Below are 20,689 nucleotides of genomic sequence, written 5' to 3' on the forward strand. Positions count from 1 at the left end.
TTGGATCAAAGGGTTCTTCAGTATGAACAGCTCACCTTGATCACATATTTTATGTAGTAAGCATTTATCTTCTTCATTCCATACATCCATATACTCGTTTGGGCCACACGGCTGGCACACACTATCAGAACTACCAGTGCATCTAGCAGACATATACTTTCCTGTGAATGAGAGAAGGACAAGTCGGTTGTTTGAAAGCTACACACAAGCTGTCTAAGGAGCTTAGGGAAAACAACAGGTTGGACTAACACTGCTGGACTGCTGTGGACAATCATTTCTGCCTGCCACCTTTTTGGTTGCTCAGTCTGGCCCCCATTCAGTGTGGCACTGAAACATCCATGTAGCTTATGCCCTGGGAGCAGTCCTATCGACCCGCATGAGAATCAGGCCGCTTTCTGTCTCCCACAGTGGTTAAGTGCTATCCCAACACAACAGCTGCCAAGGCTTTTGCTGAGGTCAGCAGGACCACTCCTGCACTAGGAGGCACTCGTAAGCCTGAAATCATGCACCTGCGAGGGTATGTGCCAACAGATCAGCAAAGTCACAAGAGCAAGCTGCCTTACTGACCCACAGAGCTGTTTCTAATGAGCTTTTCAGTTATGAAGCTGGTACAGCCCAGTGCCCACATACCTGGCTCGCACTTTGTGCAGCACCGTCCAGAGTATTCATAGTGTTGTTCGCTTTCACACGGTGGAGTGATTTGTAGTGACAACTGGGCCAGAGAAGGAGAGAAAGGACATGAGAACCAATATAACTGGAGAGCTTCAGACCTACCTAGTCACAGTGCTGGCAGAGGAGGAAACTTTTCTTCTGTATAGCACTTTGGATAGCTAAGCAGTAAAAATTACCCAACATTTATGACTTCAAAGGAACTTTGTAGACATGCTAAGAACATGTACTTGATGCTGTACACACAGTCAGGTAATAAATAAATAACACAATCTTGCATTTTGTCATGAACTTTTGGCCTGCTGTACAACCTTTTCTTACGGTACTCCATTATTTGAAATCTATGACTTTAAAACAATTGTTAAGAAAAAAATTGGCATAGAGATACTTCTGTAGTCTCTTCCACAGATATGACCTCAGACCAAGACCTGAGCAACTGACAGTTTTAATGTATAGCATTAAACAAACAAGTAAGGTGAATGATTTATACTCCAGAAAAAGAAGAAGTTCCCAGCTTCCCACTGGGATACACAATACTCCTGGCTAGCCCCAGAAAATACTGGACTTGAATTTTGCAGCTTTTTATGGCTCCCACCACATCGTGCAGAGATGGTCTCATGGAACTGAGGCAGCTATCCAGAGAGGTGATACAATTAAGCCAACAGCTTTTTGCTTTTCAAAGAAGAAACCAAAATCAACAGAAGCCACCTCCCACAACCACCTGAAGCAGTTCCATGAGAGGGCACCTGCAAAGCAGGTAGGAGTGTTGCCTTTAGCTCTTATGGGCCTCCGAAACCCCTCTCGGCTGCCTGCACACACAGTGGTCATACCCACAGCCTAGCACACGTGGCTCCTTTGGCCAGGCTTTGGGGCATGGCTTGTGCTGGGGATCCTGGCCAGCCAAGCACTGTGCCCAGCCCCTTGCTAACCCTGCTTTGGCTGCCCGAGAGTCTCCCAACAGCTGTCCTCCAGGCAACCCAACACCTTACAACCAGTTGTTGATCTTGCAATAGATAAGATGATCCAAAATCTGGCCCATAGCAAGGAACACCTCATTATTGGATACAGTTGTTAAAAATCTCATTTACTTGCAAAAAGCTGCAGTAAAGCTGCTGCTGCTGGTTAAAGGGAGCTTTTGCCATCTAATAGCATATGACAGCCCTGTGCCTACTGATGCTGGTTTCCATTCCTCTACTTAGTGTTCTCCCCTTGTTTCCTCCAAGTCTTTACTTCTCCTCTTCACTCTTTTTCTAGTTTCAACAATAGAATAGAAAATATTTTTCCCTAAGCACCTTGTTCTCTTCTAATGCTGGGAAGGGTCTTGTGACTTGAAGACGAAAAAGTTTGAACTTTTTCTTTAAAACGTCACCTTTTGGCCTGGAATTTGAGCCATGGGTTGGTGCATGACTAGTGTTTATCAAAACTGTGCTAGCTGTGTCTGGAACAGAATAACTACTTCAAGTCAGAGGTCCTGAGTTTCTGTATTTTTGCAGGTTATAAACCACTTACAGCTATTTTTTAAACCATTACAACAATCCTAGGCCAAATTAAGTCCAGTCTTGCAAGAAATCCGTTGTCCCATATATTTCCTTCTCTCTTTGCATTCATTAGCAGTACCTTTCTTGTGATTAGATTATATGTTTTTTTGGAACAAACATTGCATTACGTGTTTGTGCAGCACCTCCCAGGATATCAACCAGCGCTGGTGAGGTGAGAGGTGATCTAGGAAATGGAAAGCCTGCCCAGCCTGGCAGCTGAACAGTGACACCGCTCAGTGTCCCAGGAGAAATGCTGAAGACACTCCTGTAATTGAAGGAGCTCATTTTTTACTTCAGGCAGCATCTGCTAAAACACTAAGCTGGCCAGCATGGGATTGAGGTGACGTTGCAGGACCAAGCAAACAGAAAGAAGGTCTCGAGAGACTGATTCCCTATTCCCAGCCATCCAAAAAGGCAATAAAAGCAAGGACACCAACAACAGGTCCGGTCACTTGCTTTTTGTCACAGAATGTTCTCTTCTTCCTTGTTTCCCCAGTTTGATAGTTCCTCTTTAGAAGACTAAAAAATTACTGAAGTGTCAAACAAGGGCAAAGTCATCCTTTTTAAGGAAGGATATGCAAATCTGCTAAAAAGCATTCAGCTAAAGGGTCAGGAATAATTTCTGAGAATCACAACTCAGCCTGAGGAGAAGCAGCAATCCCCTGGTGCCAAGGCTAGGGGAGCAGGCTAGTTGCTTGGCCACTTTTTGAAAACCGTTTCATACCTCCATGCTTTACCGTATAAAGAGGGCTATTGTTACAGTACAACTCACAGCTGCATAAATCTATGCTCTATGTCAATAAGTAGTCTCTCCTGTAACCGTGTCCTTCCCCTTTTCACACAAGCCAATGCATTCACAGAACTGTGATACTCCCTCCTTGATTTATGCTCAGCAGCATAAAGACAAAGCTCTTGGCATTCATGTGCTAACCCTCACGTGAGCCCAGCCTCCTCATGAAGGCGAGGGATTTTGGCCTAGTAAGGACTGGCTGGACCTGCCAAGCATGAAAGCTGGGGGGAGAGAGGACAGGAAGGGAAGCAAAATCAACCTGGGGTTTTGTTAGGGTGGAAGTCAAACTCAGGCCCTCTTGCTAACATAGCCCCATTGAAGTCAGACAACCCTTGTTTAATCCTCTGCCAGGGGACTATGTGTTGTCTCATTATCAAACTGTGCATCTGCTTCACTTGGGGGCTGAGAAGTACTCATGCTGCTGGCAGCACGATGACCGGATCTTCGCCATCATCAGCGCATTCCCGCCAGTGTCCTTCTGAGACAGGGAAGTGCAATTCATTTGCAGATGAGGAACTCAAACACAGAGGCCAACTGGTTTTACGGAGGTGACAGGAAACCAAACCAAGTCTCCCAAGTCTCAAATTCGCCCTGTAACCCCTGGAACATCCTTCCTCTCATGGGGTGCTGGCTTGTGGGTCAGAGTGATTTGGACATTACTGAGCTCTTATCTAGAGAGAGAAGGGGCCTTGATGAATGAGAAGGTATTAACCTCCTCCGAAGTGATTAAATAAGACAAAACCCAGCCTGATCATTACTTTGATGGTCTCACTATTGATGAAGCTGCCCATTAAATCCCACTACCATATGCAATTGAGTGTTTCAAAGAGCTCTAGGTATCCTGTGTGAATTTAACTTGTCACTTTAAAAGCATGCAAAGCACACAGATTTGCATCAGTTCCTAAAAATCAGCCAGCTTTCCTGCTTGATTAACCTTACCTCAGAACCAGTATCTGTGACAAGGGAAGAGTTCCAGGGAAAAAAAGTCAAACCTCCTGCAGGCTCGGTGGATCCAGTTTGATAAAGCACACCAACACCCATTTACCTTTATGCACGTGAATAGCACTGTTGACGTCTTTGGAAAAACACGCATGCTCATGTCAAGGTTTGCAGGAGAAGTGTGATTTGGTGTTGAGCTGCATGCAGTCTTTTCAGCTTTTTTTTTTTTTTTTTTTTTGAAAAGGACTCTAAGCAAGAGTGTGCTTGTAGGGTCGGAGAGCTGCAATGACTCAGAGCTACAAAGCACCACTGTGTTACTCAGACCTTGAAAAAACACACACACAGGTGCTGCTGAAGGGGGAACCAGCACCATTCAGATTCCTGTCCTCAGGCTTAAGGAAATATTTATTCTTGGTGCCATTGAGCAATCGGATGGCAGCAGAAGCTGTGTGTCATGGATGCTAAAATTACTTTCTCGCTCAGATGAATATTCAGACAGACATTTCAGAGAAGATAGAGTTGCATGGGCCTCTTTCCTTCAAAAGAAAAAATCTGGAAGAACAAGCTTGGGGGTTTCCACAGTCTTTTTCCCATGTCACTTGTGAACAAAAACCTGAGGCCTCAATGAGGATTGTTCATTAGCAATGATCTTAGTTTTGCAAAAATTGAGATGTAAAGGGACATGTCAAGGGGTAACTGTCTTAAGATGACACCTTAAGACACTTAGTTGTTTCTGGAGAGTATTCAAGTCATCTATCATCGTTTCACTGAGCAAAGCACTTTTTCTCTATTTAGTATTACACAACCAAAGTACCTATGGGAGAGACAATTACGGTCTGTCCTGCTTTGCACACCAGTTGTTCTTTGGAGTCTGAGTTTATTCAAATCACTTGCTTTCGAGGTCCTTAGATTTGCCTGCTGTAGAACTATAATATTTCTGTGGGTTTTGGACTTTATTTGCCTTCATCAAGAGGACTGAGCTTTGACCAATATTTCCTGATCTGAAATAGCCCCTGCAAGCACAGCACCCTGGTATCCAGCTAGGACAATCTCTGCAGTCATCTGCTGCTTTTTCTCCTTCAAATACAAGCCACTCCCTCTCCTCTCACAGGTACTGACTGTGTGTCCACAGCCTTCCAGGTTCCTACCTGATCTGAGTCAGCAAAACCCAGATTTCTTCAGCTTGTTGCCGGTTTCAGAGGCTTACTTAAAAAAAATATTTAAGAATAAAAAGAGAATATAGCTCTCAAATGGGCACTGCTCCATGGCTGGTGCACCCGGGTACTCTTGCCAGGTACTCTATTGAGGTGCATAATAGTAACGTGCACAACAAATGACTCTGGAAATTTTTACAATTGTGCATTTATAAGGGGAAAGAGGAGCCTTATGTTATAGACTTAAGCATAATCGCATGGATGCTGAGTGCAACAGTCCCTTCACAGACAGTCTCCACAGCTGATACAAATTCAATCAAAGCAGCACACAAGTCACAGCTTTGCAATTCCAGTTATTCGCTTGCAGGTCTGTAATTCATCATGAAAATCTTAGATTGTGAATGAAATGCTTTTGGTGATGTCAACTTTCCAGTGACCAGTAAACCACATCACAGAACTACCACCACGTGGTCAAATATAGCCGGGAAATGGCAGCAGCTAAAAACTAAATATTATTTCACTCTTAAAAATAGGTCCTTGAAACCCTGCTAGAGCCTAATACCTAAAGAAACCAGAAAGAACATGAGGGATAAAACCGATAATAAATAGGTCAAGAGAAAACTGCAACTTGCAGCCAGGAAGCAGGCAAACGGCAGTAAAAGCCTCAGCCTGACTACTCCCCTTGCCCCCCTGTTTTAGAGCACAGCAAAAGGCAAACACCTGAGCAACTGGTGCTGCTCCGCCAACGGGAAGGACCGTTCATCAATCTCAAACCCACCAGAGTTATTTCTAGCCAGCAGACTACGCAAAGGAGAAGTGCTCCACTGACCACTCTTGCAGCAGGGCGGTGGGGGTAAGGCAGGCAGGAACCTCAGGTACATCAGATGAGACATGACGGAGGTGATGGCAGGGCTGAAATGGCTACTGACTAAAACTGTGAATTCGGCCAGCTTTCTTCTGTGGACTCAAAACTCACCACCACGTGCACAGTGTTTGTCATTCAAAGACTAAGTCATTTTCATACAACAGTCAGAAGGGTACACCTAACATTTTCTTTGATTGGGTGGTCAGTAGCGTCTACATGTTGCCAGGAGTTTGGCGCAAAACCTCGTGTTTTAACCTACATGTCCTCATTGCCACAGCAATTCAAAGACTAACAAAGCTGCTAGGTAGAATATTTTAAAGATGAATCAGAGGGTAAAAACCCAAAAGCTAACCAAACCGAAATATTTAACAAAAGGGCTTGACAGCAAGATAATAGTCCATAACAAGCAGAAATAAAAACTGCAGAATAATGAGATTACCAAAGCTAATACCCAGACATGCTTGTGAAAAGGTCTGCAAAGGCAAATCTCTTCTAGATTAAGCAGGTGCAACAGCAGCACTCCATAGGAAAGTTTAGCAGTCTCACCGCTCCAGGTACACTCTCAGTGACTCACCATGAGTAGCTCTACATCCATTCATGCTTAATTAAACTAATAATAATTTAAAAAGCACTAAATACACAATCATTTATGGGGAGCATGCTCCTCTCTCATTTTAGTTCAGCAGATTATTTTTCTATGTTTCATCAACTGAAGCAGAGTCTTAATGAAGAAATGACCATGAGAGATTAGGATTTCAGTGGGAACTTCCTACATTTAAAAATCTGTATGTTTATATACTCTTGCCTTCCAGCATGCCATCACAGTGGAACACAATGTATTAATCTCTTATGGAGTGAGGTGAGATCCTGCAATCCTAGCTGAGCTGCCAGGAAGGATGAGAAAGCCTGCAGAGAAAGAGGGGAAGCCTGCTTTTACCGCCTCATGCTCTGCTTTGGCTTCCTCTCCTGGGTTTTAACATTGCACATGGAACAAATGCTGAACATTCTGAAGGCAGAAACATGAAGGGTAGTGGTAGGGCTGTAGCCGTTACTTTGGATGATGGCCATATAACACCCACAGACCATTCTGTGTGAGTTGTAAGTATTGCATGATTGGATCTGCACCTTCTCCATCATGAAGGAATTGCTGCCATCATTAAAGGTCTCAGGACTAGGCTGAGAATTGGTTCATTTACTCTTTAGGTGTCACCACAAAGATTCAGCTCTGCTGGGTAAATATTCCTCCCCGATTTGAATGGGCTTTGGCTTGTTTCTGTAAGCAGCCTGTTTTACATGTGGTACTGCAGGGGAGGGTTTTTTTTCCTGTGAGAGCAGATTCAAGGAATCTTCTCATCCTTGCTACCAAACAATGAAAAGTTACTGAAGAACATGATGCTCATAAGGCAAAACTATTTGTCATGGCAAAATAACATGCTCAAAATAGATTCCCTTGCGTGCTACATAAGCAATTTTTACGACTTCGTATGAACCTAGTAGCACATTTTTCCCTATCTGTATTCCAGATTAATGGGTTGCCTAACAAAACTTCACAGTATTTTTTTTTCCACACAAGATTTTTTTTCACTTCCCTCCACTTTGACCACTGACTAAATATATTCTGCACCCATCTGCAGTCACAAATGTTGTTCTTTGTCATTCTTGAACAGATTCTATATACTTTTTTTTCTTTTGGAGTAGCCACAAAGTGGTAAGGGTGAATGACCTCATTTTTTTTTTCCCCTTCTTGGCTAATTGGCTCTTGCAGGGTGGATTAAACCGGCCAGCTTGGCTCTTTTACCGAACACAGCCTTTCCTGGTCTCTTTTATCTAGATTTTAGAAGGGGAGCAAGCCAGTGGATTCTGCAGAGCCAAGAGGCAGCTCCAGGTCTCAGCTCTCTGCCTTCCCATTGTGCTGCCATCCTTTGACACAGCCCCTGCTCCAGCCTCTCCTTCGGGAACATAGCAGGGAAGAGGCAGGGAGCCACCACAGAAACATTTAGCCAAGCAGTGTGGGGAACATGACTCTGACACCGGGATGCTGGTGGGGCCATGGGCAGAAAAGGACCCAGAGAATAAGGGTGAGTGTTGGATGCTGCAGCCTGTACAACTGTAGTTGGCCACAGGAGAATGTATCTGCTCCCTTCCTGGGCCCACATGGGCAGACCTCCCCGTGATGTTGGTGGGAAATGGATGAGGCTCTATCCTGTGGTGATTAATGACTATTTGGCTTTGTTTGCAGCCATGACATCCTAAGCGCTGTACAAACACCAAAGAAAGCCAAGCCCTTGGCCCAGAGGACTCACGCCCTGAAAAGACAAACAAAACAGGTAACCACGGGAAGCACTGTGAAGAGCAACTGAGGTGGCTGCATAGGTATGGGACAAAAACCAGGATGTCCTGGAGTGCCAGGCATAAGTTCAGTGCTGCTCCTCTGGTGTGGTGCTGAGCCCTCCACAAGGCACCACATCACAAATACGACTGCACGCTGTGGTGACGCACAAACAAATGAAAATCAGGAAACTTGCATTTCCCCAGAGCTGAAGCATCACACCAAATGCTGTTGCTGTGGAGCAGACACAACAGCAGACTGCCCTGGGTGCCAGCACAGCCTGCAGAGCAGGATTGCCTCCTGCAGCCCACCCTGCGACTTTCAGCCGTTGCTGCTCATGGAGGCCCAACAACACTCTTTCTTCTAGTACATGAACTTTGGACCATTTTCAAAGAAGAGTAAGTCATAAAAAGGGGCAAGTTCTTGCAGGCAGGCTATTGTGTTGTACAGACTGAGGCCTACCCAAGTCCATAGTGCAACCTGGTTAAACAGCACTTAATTTTCATATTGCATTTATAACACACAAATATTTGCCTTTGCACTTTTCGTCAGTAATAATGAACGATTCTCAGAGCAGCTGCTTCTCTGTGTAGGCAACACCAACCAATCCATCCTTGAACCAGAGGGTCAGCAAGCCGCAGCAGACGCCAGTGCCACCTGGCAAGTTGAGTTTCCACTGAAAGGAAGAGGGTAGCCTGTGCAAGGAGCGTGGCTGCAGCTGAGAACGTGATGAACCAGCCATCTCTGTTTCCCTCTTCTCCCCACTGCCTGCCTCCAGTAAGCTAATCCAGCATCTGAAGCAACAACCTCCTCCAAGCATCCAGCAGCCTTCGCACCGCAGAGCAGCCCCTCGCAGCATGGGGTGCGGGATGGAAGGTGGTCTGAGTTCTGTGGTCACAGCACGTGGTGGCAGAAACCCTCCTGGCTCTGGTCGCCACAAGTACCTCCTGGAGACCCGGTCATACAGAGAGGAAGATGGCAGGGAGAAGCAGGAGGAGGACAGCCTTGCAACAGAGGTTACCTTTCTGTTGTGTCTATGCCTGTACCTAGTAGAGCAAGGTTTTCCATCACTTGAACTCCAAGGGACAGACGGATAAACATAGCAAAGTGACTCAAATAGCGCTAAGGTATAAATGCCACAGGGCACCACTTTGAGGGTTTAATGATTTTCTACGCTGCAGTTATGCATGCATCCCTTTTACTGGCTGCACTGGTTCTTGCAAAGTGGTCAAATTACACCCCACTTTTCTGAGGGTGCTTGGGATGTGAGTAACATGCAACAAACAGATCCTCAGGGCCACACTTACTCTCTTCTGCTTGACCTGCTTTTTTTTCCTTCTGGCACAGTATGAAGAAAGCCTTGTGCCATAAATGACATCGGTCAGTACCCTCGAGATGGCTGATAAGCTTTGAATTCTACTGACTTGTGAAATGTGGTAAAGGTTTGTTTTGGTCCCATTTGTGGGAAAGAAGAAATTAGATCAGGAAGATGATGCTTAACGTGAAAAGAGAAGCAGCAGAGGTTTCTCAAATTGTGGATTGGTTTAGTTTTATATGTATTATATTCCTTTTATATGAGGTGCTATAAGATTTTTCACATGTTCTGTGGGAAGCTGAAAAGCAATGAAAAACTCTTCCAGTTTCCCTTGCAGGAACCATTCCTGCAAGGGCATTTTGACAAGTGATCTAATTGAATTAGAGTAACTTTGAAACCCATGCTGTTAACAACAGAATAAATATAGGAGTTTAGATTAGATATTGCAGAAGCTTTGCTCTACTGAGTAATTCCTTTGGCCCTGATCAGAGCAGGAATACTGGACCAGGAGAGCCCATAATATAACATAGCATGGACGTTTTTATGCTCTTTTATCCCTTCTCATGATGATGACTGTGTATTTTAGGAAGTTAAAAGATAATCTATTACTTTGGTCAAAATTTTTCTATATTACAAAAAATTCCACATGCTTGCAGTGATCAAACTTTCCTTATAAAGTAAATATTACGGAGTAGTGGAAGAACCCATCCCATTGCCACAGAAGGGAAGAAGAGTCCTTGGTGTTAAACCAGGCAACTGGTTTATTGTGTATTTGCAAATGTACATTCTCACAAGCTTTAACTCCCATCTGACAGAAACATTTATGCTCTTCACTGGTGTTAAGCAAGAAAAGGGATGTGACTATTCTGTACAAAGAAGCAGAGCAGATCACACCTCAGAAAGAAAAATACCATGTCCTCTGACAGGCGCCCAAGACAATCATTTGGAAAGATCATCTTGTGGCTGAAGCACAAGACAAAGAGGGCTGAGGGCTGCTCCCAGCAGTTCTGCTCCATGCTCGGTGTGTGACCTAGAGCAAGTCACGAATTCTCTGTTCCTGTTTCCTCTTTGGTGAAAATGATGACGGTGATCATGTCTGTTCTCAGCAGAATTATGACTGCTCATTAACTTACATTTCCAAGTGTTTCTCATTCTTTGCAGGAAATACACTGCAAGTATCACTGCCCTACCACCACCCGACCATATTACCAACTCTAAACTAACACAAGTGCATGACAACCTTCAGCCCTACCATACTTATTCTCACAATTTCATCCATCACAAACCAGCACTCTTATAAGAAACTACTGTTCAAATCAGTCAAATAAAGGAGAATGTGAAAGGCTGTCTGGAAGCAGCATCTCTCCAGTCTTGCCTTGCTTTCACATTCTTGACTTGTGGGTCCTGCTCACTGTTGCAGACAGGATATTAGATTAAGGGGCTCTTTGACAACGTATGTAAATTTACACTACAACTTTCCTGGGGAACCCCTACTATATTTTGTATAGTGCTATAATGTATTTACTATAATGTAAATTTACACTACAACTTTCCTGGAGGCCCCCTACTATATTTTGTACTGCTACTTGTCCAAAGCATTGACTATGGAAAGCTGCACCCTGTTCAACCACTTACAGACTCAGAATTAAGCACATGTTGAATGCAGTGGAAAGACTTTACACATCAGCCCTAAATAACTCCAAGTTCCCTGTTTTGCATCCTCTGAAAGGCTATGAATTGAGAGGTGAGAAATAATGAGGAGCTCCTCCTGGCTCCTACATCAGGGTACCCAAAATATGCTGGGAGCAATAGCATGGAAAGCTGAATTTCCAAGGTTTGGTCAAGAGTTCAGCAGGTTCCAGGCAATTAGGAGATTCCAAAGGGAACAACAGTCCCAAACCCAAAAGGCATCAGAAGAAAACAAATACATAATGGTTAGTGACCTAAAGCAAAGGTACAAAGAAAACTGATGTCTGCTCATCATGTGGCATTGATCACAGTCTTAAACACCAGGGCAGAAGAAAAAAAAAGTCAGATACAGAGGACACTGCTGAATGGGACAAAGCACCTGAAAGCTAAGATATAAACATTACTTTTGAAATACGCAGGCTCATTCATATACATATGGAGGACACCTGGAAAGTAGCAATTTAAGAGAAGCCTAAGGAGTGAGGGTGGACAAGAATGAAACATACATTTTAGTGGGGAAAAAAGGCCTGTGTGGTTTTAGGCAGCATATTTAGGACCAGGGATCCAAAGGAAAGGCTCTCAAGGACTATGCGGTCAGACATTAAATTGCAAGCTGTAGACAGCAGAGGGTTTTTTGTTTTATCCTTTTTCTTTTTTTTTTTTTTCCCTTGAAGCTGCACCTTGCTCTCAGGGAACCCAGCCATGGCCCAGTTATAGCACTACTTTGAGGGAAGCACTTCAAATGACCCAACTAATCAAGAATAATGACACAGAGAAATACTAGAAGCTGAAATGAAAGAAAAACAAATGGTAGCTAGGCTGCCAAACACTGATTAATGGAATAAATAAAGTGCCTGTAGCGTGGGACTTGCAAACAGCCTGCCAGTCTAGAAGGGTCTAAATAACCTGAAGGGAGAGGAATAATTTTTAAGCTGTATAATTAGAAAAAGCAAAGCAAGATTCTGCAAATTTAAACCACTGATGAAAACCCAATGTATGCCATTCACAAGGCTCAGCAAAAGCTGTCTGTAGAAAGTCATCTTTCTGAAAACAGGGGAAGATCAGCAATGATCCCAACCATAAAACATGCTGACCATTAGCCACCTGGCATTGCATGAGGCTGCGAAACGAGCACGCTCTGTTTGCAAACAACCACAGAGCCAAACCACACTCAGATCTTTCCCCTGAGAGGAAAGGGATGCCCTTTGGGGGCAGGTGACCTGGGAGTAGGGTTTGGTTCCCAGCTCTGTCATGAGCAGCACATGAACCTCCAAACGAGTCACGTAGGCAGTCTGGGCCTCAGTCTTACACGCATGGACCTGGCGCCACAACACTGTCCCACCTCCCGAGGCCACTCTTGTAGGTTGCCTACATGCTGGATGGTGGAGCGGTCAGGGTGAGGGGGGCTGCACCCCTCCGGGAAGGCCTAAAAGCTGGAGGTGGGCTGTGAAGACCATACACGCTCATCCCATCTCTGAGGGACAAGTGTGCTCACGCTCTCTTGAATAAATCTGTTCAGTAGGGTGGAGTCTGCCTTATTTTTACTCTACATGCAAATTATATGCCTCAGCAACCTCACTGCAAATATTTTCTGGTTTCTCACACCCTGCCCTGGGCAGAAGCAGGCTGTTTTCCCTGCAGATCCTCTGGCTTTCTTTGGAGTTTGGGCTATTCTGATTTTAAAGAAGTGAGAGAAGGTTGTGAGATAGGGCGAGTTGCAGGGGAAAAACAAAACAAAAACCAAACAACCAGAGGAAAAAAAAGGCAGGCAAAGCTCTTCTGCTAAATCGGGCTCTGCCAGTGCCGGCGGTGCAAGATGCCACGGGCTACAACTTCGGTGCCTCCTCTGAGCCACAGGCGAAGAAACAAACCTCCCCGGGTGAGATGCGACACCCACCTTCCCCCTTCTCCAGCTCAGCCCTGGCAGCGCAGCCTTACCTGTTTGCCAGCGGCAGTGAGGCAGAGGAGAAGGAGCCAGCAGCCTGACGGGACGGGCATGTCTGGGTGTCCGTCTCTGCCGCCTCCTGTGGCTCCTTTTCCTGCCACTGATGAGAAACTAGATCCTTCCAGCCAAGCCCCCGCGCCCCGGCAGCAGAGCGAGGCACATTTGAGCTAGCTACTTCTCTTTCTTCCTTTCCTTCCTCTCAGCTACACGAGGGGAGAAGAGAGAAGAAGATTAAAAAAAAAAAAAAAAAAAGCGCCTGCCTGTAGTTCCCACAGCATTTCCTCAGACTTGACATGCAGGGTTTTTTTTTCCCCTCTTCTTGTCCCTCCCTTTCCTTTCTCCACCCCTTTTTACAAGAAAGTTTAGTCACCATGCCCACGTCCCTCCTCCTGCCGATGGGGACTGCTTTCCCGGTCCTTCTTGGCAGGGCCATCCATCCACCTGCCTCCCACCCTCCGCACCCTCCCTTCCCAGCCCCCCTTACCTGGTGCCATCCCTCTGTGTGCATCTGCCCCGTAATCACTGCCTCCTCACCACCGCTGGATATTGCCTTACACTGTCAGAGGACAGCTTGGACCTTGGCCAGCCTCCCACCTTCCTCTCTGATCCGACCTCCTGCCGGCACCTGCCCCCGGCACTGGGGAGAGGCTCCCGTCACGTCACGCTCCATCCCATTCCCTATCCCATCTCTGTTCCCATGCAACAGCACTTTGGGTGCCATTGCTTTGGCTGACGGCGGGTGGGATTACTGCCAGGGGAAAGAAAAGCGGAAGATGGGAATCAGGAGCTCTTCGAAAAAAAAACACGCTGTCCACGGGATTGGTACTTGCGACCCGACTCGGGACAGTTTGAAGTGGCCTCTTGACCCCCAAAACAGACTCATCGCCAACACCGCTAACCCAGCAGCAACTGCCCTGCCCACCAAAAGAGCAGCTGAAGCTGATGGCATGCTGTTTGAAACTGGGCACAGCCCGCGACACCCCTCGTCTCACAAAGGGAGCGGGAATCCTCTGCTGTGGGGCAGGAGGGCAGCGACAATCTATGGGGAGCTGGGGATCCGGCAGAGCCGTGTCGTTACAGCACCTTCTCTGCCTCCCTGCGCTCACATGCTGCTGTGAAATAAGCTGGGAGCATGCTTCGGACTTGAGCAAATAAGGAAGTTGTTCTTTCCTTTGTCTATTTAGATTTAACCCTTGACCAGAAAAAAATAAAAGTTGCTCTATGTTTGCAAATAAGTAAACAAATGCAAACAGAAAAGATGAAGAGGATATTAAAAAAAAACCCTTTACCTGTGCTGCTGTGGTCTGATTTCTGCTCAGAGGAGCGATCCTCAGAGCCAGGGAGCACTGAGGACAGAAACGGCTGCCGGCTTTCTCTCCTGTATGTGTGGAGGGCCTGCTGCCATGGCAAAATGAAGTTATGACCTTCACCTCTACGTAGTTTCCAGGGACCATAAAGCCAGACCTTTTTTAATCTTCCTGAAGTTCCTTTCAACACTTAACACCCTCAATATCCTCTGCAAACACTGGGCCCTGCCCGATCTGTGCTCAAGCAGGCCTCAGCACCCACATTTCCCTGCCTGGTCTCCAACATGATGTGGCTGTTTGGGTACTGGTGGCCCTTCCATGGGTTTGATGCTCCACAATGTGTCTGGCTTAGGGCCAGCAGCTGCTCCTGCTGCCCATTTCAAGAAGACCTAGGGCAAGGGACACACTGATGGGTTTTAGCAAGCTATAGAGCTCACAGCTGCAGCGTCAGAGCCCTGTTGACCTGCCAGGGGAGTCGGGGTCTCACCACGCTTGGCCTGGACAGGCTACAGCTCTACTACCAAACAGAAACTGAGTCAGGGGTGAGGGGTGGGAGGGATGGCTGCAGCACCCAGCTTGCCTGATAGGCAACATGTGTAAAGCCGACTTCACCAGGGGCTTTGCAAGGTAAGGTGTGAGGCAAGGGTAATGTACGTGCTGGGCTGCTGGTGGCTGTGCTATTCCCTGTCAGACCTGGAGGGAGCCTGCCGAGACGGTGGAGCAGAGCGGAGTGAGAGATCCTGCCAGAGCCATGTCCACCTACCACCAAAAACTCTCAGCCCTGTGCTGGCTGGAGTGTTTTAAAATGTTTGTATTTAAGGTACGAGGAAATGTTTCTTTTTAAACAGAACAATCTGTTAAGTTTCTTCCCCTTTTTACATTTAGCGAAATAGCAAGGCTATAGGCTGTGTTTATTTATCAGCTGTTCATTCTAACCACAGATTTACAGGAGCAAGCTCACACTGTCATGAGCAGTTAGACATGTTACCAGCTCACTCTGAAGGTGTTGAGTAAAGGCATTGAAGGTAGTGATTAAAGCCAAGCCCTGTTCAGCTCAGAGAAACTTCAGACAGTTCAGTATTGCACGTTAGCTTGATTACTTTTGCATTCTCACCCCTGGATCCTGCCTGAAGTATTTCTAGTTCTCTCATTTTCTACCAACTATGTGAAAACAGCCTCTTTTTGAAAGCTCAGGCATTTTCCTCTGAGTTAAATTTTATGTTTCTGAGCCAAAACCCACAGAAGCCACTACTGGGTGCTTTACAGTCTTAATTATGTATTGCAGTAGATCGTTAGAAACAGAAATGTGAATGCTCGAAAATATGAACTAGAGAATGTATAGGAGGAAGCACTGTCAATGCTCTTACATTTATCGCATATATCATTGTATGTAGCAAAAGTAAAAAATAAAATTTACACCAAAATTGGCATGTCACTTTTTTCTTTTATAGGAAAGATTTTTTTTTTCTATTATAGAAAGGTTTTCTGCTACCTTTGCAAAACACATATTTTGAGTAAAACCAAAATGCTTGAAATCTGAAAGCGTCAAACTTATGGTGATGTTCGGGTGCCTCCTGTTTCTGTTCACCCCTGTGGCATGCAAGCCTGAAATGGACTGGCCTTTGGGATGCTCTTTCTAGAGGAGAGATGGAAAACCATGTGCAGCCTTAGAGGTGTGACAGAATCAAAATACTCCCCTGGATAATGTCAGGATCCCTTCCCTGGTGAAGCCCCCCCCCGGAAAACAAACTGTGAGCACAGCTGACCGCTTAGCAGGTATGCAGTCAGTATGGATCTCTTCTTACCTCCTTTGTAGAGAGAGAAGAGTGGAAATTACATACTAAATAATATTTTAAAAGAAATACAGCATTCAGTGTAATACTGCCAGTTTTGGAACTGTCTGAAAATGAAACCATCTCAGCACAAGTGTAAAAATGCCTGTTTTCCAGGAGCTAGGATAACAGCAATTAACTCCCAAGCAATTCCTGAATTTGACTTCCATCTTTCCAAAACTTTCAACCCACAGAGCAAAAATAAGGAATGGTTTGGTGGATACACCAGACGACTGGGCATCTGACCAGCACCTCATGTTCAGATCCCCAGCTATTCCTTCACTTCATCCATGACGCTGAGCTCCCCTGCCCCTTACATGCACAAAGGCCGCAGCTCCTCGTGATGTCCCATCTCCCTGGGAGGGAGAACTAGGAGGCTGAGTATTAACCCTGGGTCTTTGAAACAACGTGAAGGAAACCTGTGCAGAGAAGCAAAACTGAAAGGCACACATATGCATTTTCATATCAATCAGAAAGGCTGTGAAGGTGCTCCCATTCCCCAGCTTTCCACATCCTGTCTAGGGATGGGACATGAGACGAAGGGGTTTGTTGGATCAGTATCAATGTTTTTCTTCCACTAGATGTACAGTTTGGTTGCGGTTTTGGGCTCTGAACTAAACACAGGCTTTGTAAATATGAGCACCTGTGTGTCAGCAGGGGAGAGAAACCCAGTGCATGTACAAAGTTAAGGGCTTTAGGAAGAGCCCTCTAAATCAGGGGGGTGCTGGTGTGTTGCAGTGCAGCTTATGAAGTATCAGCAACCCATGCAGAGTCTGTCATGAGGCCAGGGAGAAAGGCTGCCTCCAGCTGCCTCATCACCCACCACAAGAAGAGGGCCCTACTAGATCATCCGGTATATGGAGCTTTCTCTACTGAGCTAAAGAAAAAAAAAGGTAGAAAAATATCTGCATACTTTTAGCATAGGGGGGCTCTAATTTTGGTTGAGGTCTATAGTTATACAAATTAATCCATTAAAAAACCAATTTTATTATCTACCTAAAACAAAACAAACCACAAAACCATGCCATCAACTTGAAACTTTCTTCCTGTGAAATGCAAGTTTCCACAGCAGATTATTGCCCAATCTCTTTGAGATTTTCAAACACTCAAATATTTTTCATGACAGAGCAACTATAATGAAGCTCCTTAGTCACACTGGTGTGGTTTACACAACATACCTTTTACAATCCCACAAAAATGTACCAGTGCTGAATGCCTGTCAGAAACCTGAAGTTTGCAGCATCCAAAAAAAAAAAATCTCACAACCAGCCACCACTAACATGTCAAATATTTGAAGTACACGCAAGCACACACTGAACTGATAGGTTATCACCAATCACTGTGGCAATAACAATGCCTACATACTTCTGGAAAGAAACACAAAGTAGTGGTGAAATTTTAACTTTGAATATTTGTTCATGCTTATAAGGCATACCAACCTGATGACCTCCAGGACTTTGGTCATATATTCATCTTTAGGACAAGAGCAACACAGGCACGAACTGGGGAGCTCGCTCTGTCCTGCCCAGAGATGAGTCTTCTAAGGCTAGCAAACACCCACCAACCCCACAGCATAAGGACCGAGACTGTGAGTCCTTTGAAACACCATGCAACACCCCACTACCAGTTCCACTGAGTCACCCTGTCATTTTATCTAACAGCACACGTAACAGCCTGGAACTCTGAAAACTCACCTGAATATTGCGATGACTCATACTTGGATCAATAATGTACATTCATCCCTCAGCAAAGGATCAAATCTAAATGATACCTTATTGCCTATTAAACACTACAGCTGCTTCTTCCCCATTCCCACTTCCCAATCCCCTCGTAGCATATTTAAAGGGAAGGTGTCACAGACCCAGCAGAGTAACACAGAGGATTCTACAAGGCACGTGCCACAGGAGCTGTAACTTTAGGACTCCATCATACTGCCCCCACCTCAGCTGCAACTGCAGCTGAAGAAGTTTCTCAGGTTTGGGGGAATGGGAAAAATCTCCATTAAAGTGCAGGGCAAAGAGCGCTAGCACAAGACCACAGCCAAAATAATTTTGGGGCACAGTAAGAAGCACATGCAATACCAGTGCTGGGAGAGAAACCTGACAGAGCGCTGTCATGGCACTGGCCCTTTATGCCAATTGGTGAGTCACCTTTTCAAGTCACTGACTTCTACAGTGGAACTGCTCATGCTCGAAGTTTCTAGGAACTAGAAATCTTCAGGCTAAGGAAGCCTTTCACTACATTGCAAGTTCAAGTTCAGCACATAGTGCAGATGCCTCCAAAGATACAGGCTGTTTACCGTTGACTTGCCTGTCTGTTATAAACGACACAAAAGCAGAAACATCTTCTCTTACAGCTTACCTATAAGCGTGAAACCTGACAAGCCTGAAACCCAAGGGCAGAACACTTTTGAAACAGCTTCTCTGGAAAATGATTACTCATTCATGGTTACGCACTGAGATTAGTTAACACATAATACATTAGCATACAGCACTAAAATCCAGGACTTGGTTAGCACTCCTCTACACCTTTGCTGACCACTTTAATAGCCTAAGCCAAATTAGCTACATATCTGAATGTGTTTGCTAGAAATATTAGCCAAATGCACTCAGTAAACCACTAAACCACTTTCCTTGAATTCTTGTTGCCTGTCACCATACTGCAATTCATTAACATTTACATCTGATGCATGAAATTCTGTGATTCTACCTCAGATCAATACCATGCCAGTCAACTTGTTATATCAGCATATTAACGATTTTCTACCCCATGAAGGTTTACTGGTACTTTTTAGTTAAGTATCAACATCAGTAAGTTTCACATGGGAAATGACTTCAAATATTTTGAATGCATGATGTGCACCTTTCGAAACAGCACCAAAATGCAGAGCCACTTGCTCCTGGAACAGAAAAATGACATTAACACTGTCACAACACAGAAAACAGAAATATTCCACACTTCTGCTTTTTCTGCACCATTTGAATCATCTTATCCATATGTAGCAATGAATTCCCACAAGGTATTACAAAATCTCCTTGCTCTTCACTACTTATCTTTTTAATGAATAATTTTTATCTTTCAATCTTAACATTTTAATGTGTAAACATCAGCTTCCTCATCTTCTCTAGTCACTAATTCATTCACAAACTTTTAGTTGTCCTAACCAGAACATACTTTTACACACAGCAATAGCAACATTTTTTCTTTTCTTGGTGGTAAAGAGGAGTGGAAGAGACTGACAGAAGAACATGCAGCTTTTCTTAAAGATCTCCCTTTATTCACCTTGATAAGAAGGGAAATAATAATTTGCCTCATTCACAATTTTGGAAAATAATTAAATTCAGAACAAAATAAATGCATAATGTCATCAGTCAGCCTTACGCTTCATCTACAGAAAACGTATTTAGAGCATGAACAGTTATTTGGGCAGTCAGGTACCTTCAGCCCACTGATTGTTTTGCTTAAGAGTACAAGTCGATCCTTTAAAAAAAGATACTAAGATTCTGAAATTACACTAGGGGCAGCATGAGACCTTCAACATATCCCCTATTTAAAGCCAACAAATTGGAAAAGTTCAAACAGAGATAATAAAGCCAATTTGTATTTTTCTTAACAGAATCCTTATGTTGGAAAAATCATAAGCAATTGAAGACAACCCTTTGGGAATTAATTGCTTTCCATGCTGGATATCCAACTGTCTTATTTTAATAATGTATTTTCTCCCAAAAGTTTTACTTAACTTGTTTTGTGTAACAACAGAAGAAAAAAAATTAAAATATTTTGTTTTTTTTTTTTTTAAAGATTTGTCACTGTTGTTTGGTGGGTTTTTTTTCCACTCCTGAATGATACAGTGCCATAGCTAGGAGGAAAAAGGAAGAAAACCAACACAGAACAGCTTCTCGCCATCTTCTTGAAAATTTGTCAACATTTGGTAAACCAATAAACAAACAAGCTCCTGCAACCAACACATACTAACAGAGACCTGAAATCTAGGAGACAAAACTCCTGAAGACAACCCACATAAGGCTTGTTGCCTACACAGATTTTTTTTTTTCCCCTCAGCAGTTACCATGATAGGGAGCTGGTATTCCTGGCATTCTCACTCAAATTCCTCCTGGGATCAACAACGTAAAGTAAAATACTGACTAGCAAAAGCTAAACTTTGTGAGAGGCTACACAGACTGGATCTAGCTGGGCAAAGATGCTACATTTATACTAACAAATGAGAGTCTCATCCCACAATCATCTGAAGTTAAATTGCTATCACCGTTTTTTGGCTTGTGGCAATTAGCAGGTTTCCAAACACTGGCTGAAGTT

At 44.5% G+C, this 20,689-nt stretch overlaps 1 protein-coding gene across 1 annotated transcript in view; it reads right to left on the reverse strand.

The window, feature by feature from the left end:
* Positions 1–13,454, reverse strand: part of TNFRSF11A (TNF receptor superfamily member 11a) — a 28,396-nt gene extending 14,942 nt beyond the window's left edge. The window contains exons 1-3 of the mRNA XM_026843663.1: positions 13,227–13,454; positions 631–712; positions 36–161 (exon numbers count right to left, since the gene is read on the reverse strand). Of these exons, the coding sequence (XP_026699464.1) occupies positions 36–161; positions 631–712; positions 13,227–13,286 (268 nt within the window). The 5' untranslated portion in view covers positions 13,287–13,454. The remainder of the gene's footprint in view (positions 1–35; positions 162–630; positions 713–13,226) is intronic.
* Between the last annotated feature and the right edge of the window lie 7,235 nt (positions 13,455–20,689).

This window comes from Athene cunicularia (genome assembly GCF_003259725.1).
Source record: "Athene cunicularia isolate RWA chromosome 2 unlocalized genomic scaffold, athCun1 chr2_part1, whole genome shotgun sequence".
Lineage (NCBI taxonomy): Eukaryota > Metazoa > Chordata > Aves > Strigiformes > Strigidae > Athene > Athene cunicularia.